Source organism: Piliocolobus tephrosceles, chromosome 1, assembly GCF_002776525.5.
Source record: "Piliocolobus tephrosceles isolate RC106 chromosome 1, ASM277652v3, whole genome shotgun sequence".
In the NCBI taxonomy this organism is placed as follows: Eukaryota; Metazoa; Chordata; class Mammalia; order Primates; family Cercopithecidae; genus Piliocolobus; species Piliocolobus tephrosceles.
In genome coordinates, this window is record NC_045434.1 from 167,200,163 (window position 1) to 167,209,540 (window position 9,378).

At 51.4% G+C, this 9,378-nt stretch overlaps 1 protein-coding gene across 1 annotated transcript in view; it reads right to left on the reverse strand.

The window, feature by feature from the left end:
* Window positions 1–3,250: 3,250 nt before the first annotated feature.
* The window catches only part of BSND (barttin CLCNK type accessory subunit beta), a 10,361-nt gene continuing 4,233 nt past the window's right edge, over window positions 3,251–9,378 (reverse strand). The window contains exons 2-4 of the mRNA XM_023186853.2: window positions 6,928–7,022; window positions 4,762–5,037; window positions 3,251–3,823 (exon numbers count right to left, since the gene is read on the reverse strand). Of these exons, the coding sequence (XP_023042621.2) occupies window positions 3,415–3,823; window positions 4,762–5,037; window positions 6,928–7,022 (780 nt within the window). The 3' untranslated portion in view covers window positions 3,251–3,414. The remainder of the gene's footprint in view (window positions 3,824–4,761; window positions 5,038–6,927; window positions 7,023–9,378) is intronic.

Sequence of the window (9,378 nt, forward strand, 5' to 3'; positions counted from 1 at the left end):
CAGTTAAGGGAAGGGGCCAATCCCTCCAGGGCTTTTCCCTCCCCAGAGAGTGGAAATTCCCAGAGTCCCTCTGACCTGATAGGAGAGTGACCAAGAGCAGGAATTTTCACCCTGGCACACGTACCCGGAGTCTGGGGCTGAACACTAGAATCCCAGGCTTTGCCACTCCAAAAGGCCCCTCCTGGTCCTTTCAGAGCCTCCCCCATCCTTCTCTCCAGGACCTTCACCAGCACCTTGCTCCTTTCCTGGTGGAGAAGGGGTCCCCCAGAGGCTCTGGTGCTCTTAAAGGGGATTGCGAGTTGGCAAGGCCAGGAGCGTGAAGCACAGTGTTTTATGATTTTATTTTATCCTAGAGAAGGTTGAAGACGATGTCCCATCATAGAAAGAGCCCTGCCTCCTGACAGCAGCCAGTCCAGAGCAAAGGCCCAATCCTTAAACCCTCGCCAAGCCACCAAGCACTGGCCCAAATCCAGGAACAAGTCCTTTCTAATGCCTCTTTCAGAGACTCCCTCTGGCTCGCCGTGGTGTTCATTCCCTCTTCCTGCAAGGAGAAACCCAGCTTGTTAACCACAGGTGTGCTCCAGGTGGTCTCTGGCTGCAGCGCACGGATAGGATAGGTCCCATCAAATACCCGCATCACCTCCAAGAATCCAAGATATGCGCACTTTATCTGTCATTTGCACATGAGAAAGCTGAGGGCTACAGAGGCAACCAGACTTGTCAAAGGTCACAGAGTAGGTAAGGTAACACATTGCATCATTCAAACGAGGTATCTTTGAGAGCAAAAGGGAGCCTCCTCCCTTTTGAGCAGAGGCAGTCGGTGACAATCAGGACCTTCCCGGGCAGATCAGATGTGTGGTCTCCCCATCATGCAGCAAGAGCCAGGGAGACCAAGCCTGAGTCTCACCATCTCACTCCACTACCCCAAGCCCCCTTCTGATGCTAACTCCAGGACAGGGTTAGCATCCCCCTGCTGGCAGGCCCAGCAACCAGAGGCTCTTGTTTAAGTCTAAAGCCCCTGCGGTTGTGGTTCAGGGGTGTGGGGATCACCCCTGAGATTCAGCCCCACACGTAACTCCCCACGGTCATGCCACGGCAGTGAGGGCTTACTTCCCGAAGAGGGCCTGTGGTGCCCGCCAGGCGTGAGGCCTCCCGTATCCTGTCCCGAGGGAATGGGTGGTTTTAAAGAAAAGAATTTGCAGGTGAATGAAGATGACCCCTTTAAATGTTGAAAGTGGTTTTATTTTAGCCCTTGGTGCTGGCGCTCTTTCTGATGTGGGTTGGAGGCTGCCCTGCCTTAGGCAACAGAGCACAGGAGCGTGCTACCCCTCACCTCATCCGAAGACTCAGCTGTGAGCAGGAAGTCCTGTCCCGTGTCATGCCAGCAGAGAGGGTGTGCCCTGTGGCATCCTTCACTGAGAGGCAGAAATGGCCCAGAAAGAAAAGGGAGTGTGTTCCCAGGTCCGTGACCTTGTGACCCAGCACACAGGGGCATCTCCTTCCCTAGGCCGGGACCCCCAGCCTCAATCCGGAGGCAGAGCCCAAGTGAAGGTCTCTGACTCCCAGGTGGCCGAGGGTGCAGGTTCTGAGGGCATGGTCCTGGTGTGAAGTAGTGTTACTGCCATTTTCTGTGCAACTGCCAGGATCCTAGGCTGGGGCACAGGCAGGCTTTGCAGAGATCAGCGTAACAATAGCATCACCCTGAGATGGTTGAATAGGGTACAGTGGTGTCTTCAGGGTCTGCAGAGACAGCTTGAGCTATTTACTGTCATGCTCAACCACCCCAAACAGCTGGGAGCCTGTCACTCTGATGCCTCTGCTGTGTCCATTTTTTACTTTTCTGTTCCCACCTCAGCTTCTGCTCTGTGCTCTGTCTCTAACAGAGAAATCAAGCTCACTAGATTGTGAGCCCTCTGAAGGCAAGGACAGTGTCAGTAGTTCATGTCTCTTTACCCCTAGAGATCACAGCTCAATATCTGGCATACAGTAGATGCTCACTAAATGCCATTCGATTCCAGTTGTCTCACTGTCACCTGGGAGTGCAGTTGTGCGATCTTGGCTCACTACAACCTCCATCTCCTGTGCTTAAGCAATCCTCCAGCTCAGCCTCCCAAGTAGCTGAGACTACAGGAGCACACCACCACGCCCAGCTAATTTTTGTATTTTTAGTAGAGATAGGGTTTCCCTATGTTGCCCAGGCTGGTCTCCAACTCCTGGCCTCAAGTGATCCATCCACCTCAGCCTCCCAAAGTGCTCAGATTACAGGCATGAGCCACTGCACCTGGCCAGCCAACTGTTTCAAACTGAAGTGGGCCAGGAAGCTGAATTTCACCTACAATTCCAAGTCAAAGCAAATGTATTCCACAGGCAGGGGTGGGGGTGCCATTCCTCTGGGGTTTTTTGCCTGCTTTGTGAATTCATACAGGCTATCTAAAAGTTTGAATGCCAGAGAGTAAGAGGGCTGTGAGTCTAAAAGTTGGGAACGTGGGGGAGAGTGATTTTATCCGCAGCAGGTTCCTGGGTCCTGGTGAGTTCTGTACACCCTCAGTGACCACTGATTCTGGGCCAGGCCAAAGGCCCATCTGGGCACAGGAGATCCCAAGGTGAGTAAAGTCAAGATGCTGCCCTTGAACGGGAGGCAGGCAGTCATGTCACATTGATAAATGTACAGGTCCGAAAGGCAGTGCAGAGAAGCAAGTCCGCCTGGTTCCAGGAGGCAGTGACATCAGGAAAACCTTTCCAAGGGGGGTCATCTGTGCAGGAGTTTGAAGGATGAGCATGAATTTGCTAAGCTGAAAAGGGAGCCAAGGGCTTCCTGGTGGAGAACAGCTTAGGCAAGAGTGTGAGCCTCAAGATGGGCAGGGGGGCCAGGCTTGGAATCAGAGGAGCAGAGAGAATGAGGTCAGCAGGGGGTCAGTCATGGAAGGTTTTGGGTCCTGGCAAAGGAGCAGTAGGAGCTACAGGAGGAATGTGACCCAGGAGGAGACAAGGCTCCCTCTGCGTCAAGACGGATCATGCCATTGACCAGGTGGACTATAAGACACAATAGGAATGGGAACCCTGAGAGGCCTACACAAAGGATCAGGGGCCCAGGGGGAGCACCAAGGAAGGACCCTGTCAGAGGCCAGCTTTGGGGGGAGGTGGAAAATGTTTTTGAGGGCTTCAGCTGCTGCAAACCTCAACAAATCATATTTTGTCTTCAAAGTTTGGCCGAAGACAACTAACTATTGGAAAAACAACAGTCCATTAATAGTCACCATCCCCTCCCTGTGCATTTCTTTACCATTCTCAAAATGCCACCATCTCATTGAACCTCCATATCATCCCATTTTGCAGATAGGGAAACTGAGGCCCTGTGATGTCACACAGGGGTTAGCAGCAGTTCTAGACTAGAAGCTATGGAGCACAACCACTTCAGCCCTGGGTGTCAGGCTCAAGTTCCTCATCCGGGAGGGGGTCCCCGGGGCCGTCTGGCAGCCCGTAGTACAGGTCTTCCTCTTCCTTCTCAGGTTCCTCCCCACCTGTGTCTGAAGCCTCCTTCTCCTCCACCTTTGTCCTTGGGTACCACTGCCAGTTGTTGGGCAGGGCTATTTCCCACTGCTGCCCCTCTTGGGGCTCATCCTCCAATGTTGGGGCATCGATCAGGGCAAAGTCTTGGAAGCGGTCCAGCAGGCACCTACAGCCCCGAGGTTTCTGTCGTGGGGAACGAGCTTCCTCCCCGTCATGTTGAGATGCGTTGGGGCTACTGCCTTCACTGGAGCCCATGTCCAGGTCATCTTGGAAGGAAGCCAAGGGGGCAGGGCCCTGGGGACAGGCCGGAGGGCTGCAGGGGCAAAGACCACAAGGGCAAGGGTATCTCTGAGTCAGAATGCCTGGGTCCACATTCCAGCCACGAGCTACAAAACCTAGGGTAGGTTAATCCACCTTCCCGGGCCTCAGTTTCCTCCCAATAACAGAATTCACTCCTGTAGTTCTTTGTTAGGTTTACAGCAGATAATATGTGCAAGGCACTTTGCACGGTGCCTGGCACATAGAAAGTGCTCAAGAAATAGGGCTATTATTATATTATTGTCTGAACCAGGTCACTCATCTACTTCTCCAATGATTCAGGGCTCTCTGTTGTCATAGACCCAGTTACACTGGGGTGTCCCCCTGTGTCTTTGCCTCCCCCATTGGACTCAGAGCTCCTCAGGGGTAGATTCCAATGAAGTTGGTGCTCAGTCATGTGGATGGAATGAACAAATACACGGATGAACAAGGAGCTCAGTTCACAAACAGACAGGGATGGGAGTGGAGTGGGCAGTGCCTTGCCCAAGGTAACAGAGCAGTTCAGCGGCAGACCCAAATGTGAACTCGGGTCCTCTGACTCCTGGCCCCCTGCTACTCACGACAAGCAAACAGACACAAGCATTCAGAGAAAGCAAGGGCCTACTGTATGCCAGGCACTTAAATGCACTGTCCCAACCCTCAACATTCCTGGGTAGTAGGAATGATCATTCCTGTGTGGGGAAACTGAGGCTAGGGAAAGTAAAGAACCTACCACAGCTACGCAGCACAGGAGCTGGGATTTGAACTGAGGCCTGACTCCCAAGCCCATACTCATTTGTCCGCCACACCTTCCACATCTCAGGGTGTCCCACACCCTCCACTGCCCTCTCCTTCCTCCCAGTGTCCCCACCCACCCCTCGGTGGTCCCCCACTCCTCTCCTTTTTAACCCTTGAACTGGGCAGAAGCCCCGCTCCTGCCCTCTGAGCACTCACCCAGGCCAGGTCTGAGTTAGCTGTCTTTCCCCTTCACTCTCGTCTGAGCCCCTAGGGATGACCATGGCGACCTCCATCCAGGCCTGAACGTCGCCAGAGCCACCTTCTCCTCCATCATTGGTTCCCAGCTTCGGCTGCCCCGTATCAGGGGCCAGCAAGGGGCGGGGGTCCTCACTGTAGCTCATGACTTTCATCTGGATGTGGCTGAAGTCAGGCAGGCTCTGGTCATAGGCGGCTTCCTCCCACAGCCTTACATAGGGCGGCTGGGGACTGGGGCTGGAGTGGGAGAGAGAACAGGCAGGCGGCAAAGAGTCACTCAGCAAACATCAGTGTTCTCGCTGGCCCTGTTTGCTTTGGGTATGTGGTCTTCCCTCATCTCACAAGAAGCCTTTGCGGGATGTTACTGCGCTCGTTTCACAGATGAGGAGGCTGAGACCCAGCCAGGTGAGTAAATTAAGTGACAAAGCTCTGGCCTGACCCCAAGTCTGACTCTCTATCCAGTGTTCTTTTCACCTGATGCCTCCAAAGTTAACCACAGGATGCAATTGCAAAATGAAAACCAGTTAACACGGAGTTTGCTAGGTCCCAGATGGCGGGTAAAGGCTGAATGCTTATCAACCCACGATTCTAAACATCGTTCTCAACAATGCCTTGAGGCAGAAATTCTCATTCTCGGTTTACAGATGAGGACACACCCAGCAATGGCAGTCTAGAGCAATGCGGCGCTCTTTCCCGCCAGGCTCTGTTAGTTGGCTCATCTAGCCCTTACCATAATTACAAGAGATACTATGAGGAAACCAAGGCACAGAGTCTCTCATTGTCCCCAGGCGACACGGACCCTAGGTGATGGCACTGGAGCTCCAGACATCACGTTCTCTATGACTGTGCTACAGTCCCTCTGGAAAGTAAGGTTCAGAGACTAGGCCCCTTGCCTAGGGTCACACAGCCGGGAAGTGACTGGGAATAGCTCAGAACTCAGGGTGGCCAGAGCCCCTGCTGTATCACAGGAGCCCACCCCAAGTAACCGGCCCTGCAACAGAGCTCGGGCTGGCCTCCATACCCACGGGGTCTATCCTCTTCATTCCCACTGAGACCATTATTCACCTTGTGTGCCAGGGGCAGAAAATGCCATTATCAACCCCTTCCCCAAGCAAAGCAGAGATCATCCCTGACCCAGCCAACAGACCCTGGGCTTGAAGCCCGGCCTCCTGAGCACAGAGCCACAGCCCAGGGAGCTGCTGGTTCCACTGCCTCTCCAGGGCTGGAGCATTCTTGGCTACGCCTTGGGAGCCAGGGCTCAAAACCTTCAGGGAGGGAAGCAGTTTGTGGCCAGATCAGGCCTGAATTCAGGCCCCACCTCCACCACTGCTGAGTGCAGGCCCCGCTTCCATCACTGTTGCGAGCAGTCCCTGCTTCCATCACTAACTCCCCATGAGGTTTGGGGCTTGTGACTACACTTCTCTGAGCCTCAATCTTCCCATTTGTATAAAGGGCCTAACACTCCCACCTCACAGGGTTTCTATGAGGACTGATGGAGATGATGGGTGCACAGTGCCTAACTCAGTTTCTGGCATACAGAAGGCACTAGTGATGACAAACACTCATACTCATAGAAGACCTAGTGTGTGTCAGGTTCTGTTCTTAGCACTCTACATATATTATCTCACTTAACCCTCCCTAAAGCCCTAGGAGATAGGTATTATTAGTATCCCCATTTTACAGACGAGGCAAAGAGAGGTCAGTAGCTTGCCAGAAGTCATGCAGCGAGTAGGCAGCAGAGCCCTGAGGCTGTGCCTTGGCCATCACCATGCCTCTTGTTTGTCACTAGTAGAAGCAGTTACTCCTGTGACTCTATTTCACTGTTTCTCACAGTACATTTATTTCACTACATGATTTGCTTCATGGAGATCTTGTATTCACCATAACGCTCCGTCTTGTCCCTGACAAGATAAAGTCCCTGGGCCTCAGTTTTCTCATCTGTACAATGGGAAAAATAATGCTTGACTCACAGAATTGAGAGTTGAAAACAGTCCATAATTTCTAATAATGCATTCTCAGTAAGTGAGAAGGCAAACAGCCTTCCTGCCCTCTCTCTCACTCTCCTCAGTCAGGGGAGACTGGCCTATGGGGCTTACTGCTCCCCTCCCCAGAGGGCCTGGCACCTACCTCTTCATCTCGGCAGCAAGCCCATTCTCCAGCAGGCCCATGGACTTTGGGGAGAGGATGCCTTGGAAGTCAGAGTCAGCAGGGACGAAGGTGATCTGCAAGCAAAGGAGAGACAGCCTCTGTGAGGTTGACCAGGGTGGGAGGCTACCGTCCCCTCAGGGAATCGGCAAACCTCTCCATGCACTCTGGGAGATGGGCTGCAACACGGAGGCCTCCCTGCTTGACCGGAGAGGGGCCTACTTGGGGCACAACACCAGTGGGAGGATGGACCTGTGTGCTCCTCCTCCCTCCCTGGTTCTTCATTCATTCAACAAACATTTATCGAGTACCTGCTGTGTGCAGACACTGTCACAGGCACTAGGAGCGGCAGGGAGTGAAAGAGAACCCTGTCACTGAGGAGCTCACATCTTGTCATTTCCCAGGGGTCTTTGTCCAGTGCCCAGCACACGCCTGGCACACAGTAGGTGCTTCATCCATATTTGGTGAATGAGTGGAAAGCAAGTCATTGTCATGTGTTTTTTGCCACATGGGCTGCAGTGGGTGACAGAGAAGTTATGCCTGCCAGCCCCTGTCCCTGAACTTTCAGGAATCAAGAGGTGTCTGCAAGTCCAGCCCTAAATTGGCACTGCGTGGTTCAGTGGGAGGCAGATCATGAAGGAGGCGGTGGGTGAGGGAGAGGAGCTGTGCCTGTGGGCTCTGGGAGAGGGGTTGAGGATCCCTCCTCTGCCAGGTCCTCACTGGGGGCCCTAGGCAGGTCATCTCTCTTCCCAGTCTCTCTGTGCTCCTCTGTATAACGGGGCTACCCTCAAAGAGATACTTGCACAGCCATGTTCAGAGCAGCACTATTCACAAGAGCCAAGAGGTAGATGCAACCTAAGTATCCATTGATGAATGAAGGGATAAACAAAATAAAGTCAATGCATACAATGAAATACTGTTCAGCCTTAAGGATGGAACTTCTGACACATGTTACAACATCACTGAACCTCGAGAATTATGCTGAGCAGAAAGACAAATACTGTATGATTCTACTTTTTTGAGGCACCTGAAATAGTCAAATCCATAGAGCCAGAAAGAAGAATGATGGTTGCCAGGGGCTAGAGAGTGGGGTAATGGGGAACTGTTATTTAATGGGTATAGAGATTTAGCTTTACAAGATGAAAAGCATTCTGGAAATTGGTTGGATGACAATGTGAATGTACTTAGCTGTACTGTACACTTAAATATGTTTAAGACACTAAGTTTTATGTTACACGTATTTTACCAGGAGTTTTTAAAATGGGGCTAGTTATGCCGACCTCCTGAGGTTGCTGTGAAAATTTCATGGGATCATATGTAGGGAATCCCTCAGCATAGTCCCCAGCACATAGTAACTATGCAGTAAATCATAACTTGATGCTATTGATGATTCAGTTGCTGATTTCTCCGAGTCTTGCTCTCCTCAGTTGAAAATTTTTCCAACAAATATTTGTTGAGACCCCACTGTATTATACCAGATTCATAAATAGCACTTCCCTATTCCCCTTCCCATAGATCGAAGTGAGTAGAAGACACTTGTCTGCACTAGGAAAGCTCCATTCTGATGGGGAGAAGGGAATGACGGATGGAGGGGGCCTTTGTACTCCTATGAGGAGTGAGCTTCCTCTAGATGTCTAGAAATAAAACAGAGAACCTGGGCAATGAAGCAAGACCCTGTCTCTTAAAAAATAAATTAATAACAAACTTAGCCGGGTGTGGTGGTGTGCACCTGTCATCCCAGCTACTTGGGAGACTGAGGCAGGAGGATTGGTTGATCCCAGGAGTTTGAGGCTGCAGTGAGCTATGATTGTGCCTCTGCACTCCAGCCTAGGTGACAGACTGAGCTCCTGTCTCCTAAAAAAAAGAAAAGAAAAGAAATAAGGCAAGGGCCTGGGCATCTTCCACTCCCACTAAGGATGCCTTTTACTTCCCAGCTGGTACTGTACTTCCTAGAAGCTGCCTCTTCCTCTGCCTCCTTACCTCATGGCCCAGTCAGCACCATCATACCACCATCATCATCATCATTATCCTCATCCTTATTACCATCAATCATCACCATACCCATTAACACCACTAAAATTATCTTCATCACTACTACCATCATCACTATCACCATCATGACCATTACCATCATCATCATCATCATCACATCACCATCATTGACATCTTCATTACCATCAACATTGTCATTACCATCACCATTCTATCACCATTCTCATCATCTTCACCATCACCATCCTCATCAGCATCATCACTATTATCATCATCATCACTGTTATCACCATCACCATTCTCACCGTCATCATCACTATCACCATTACCATTCTCACCATCATCATCACTATCATCATCATCATCACCATTCTCACCATCACCATCACCATCCTCACCATCATCATCATTATCATCATCACCATCCTCACCATCACCATC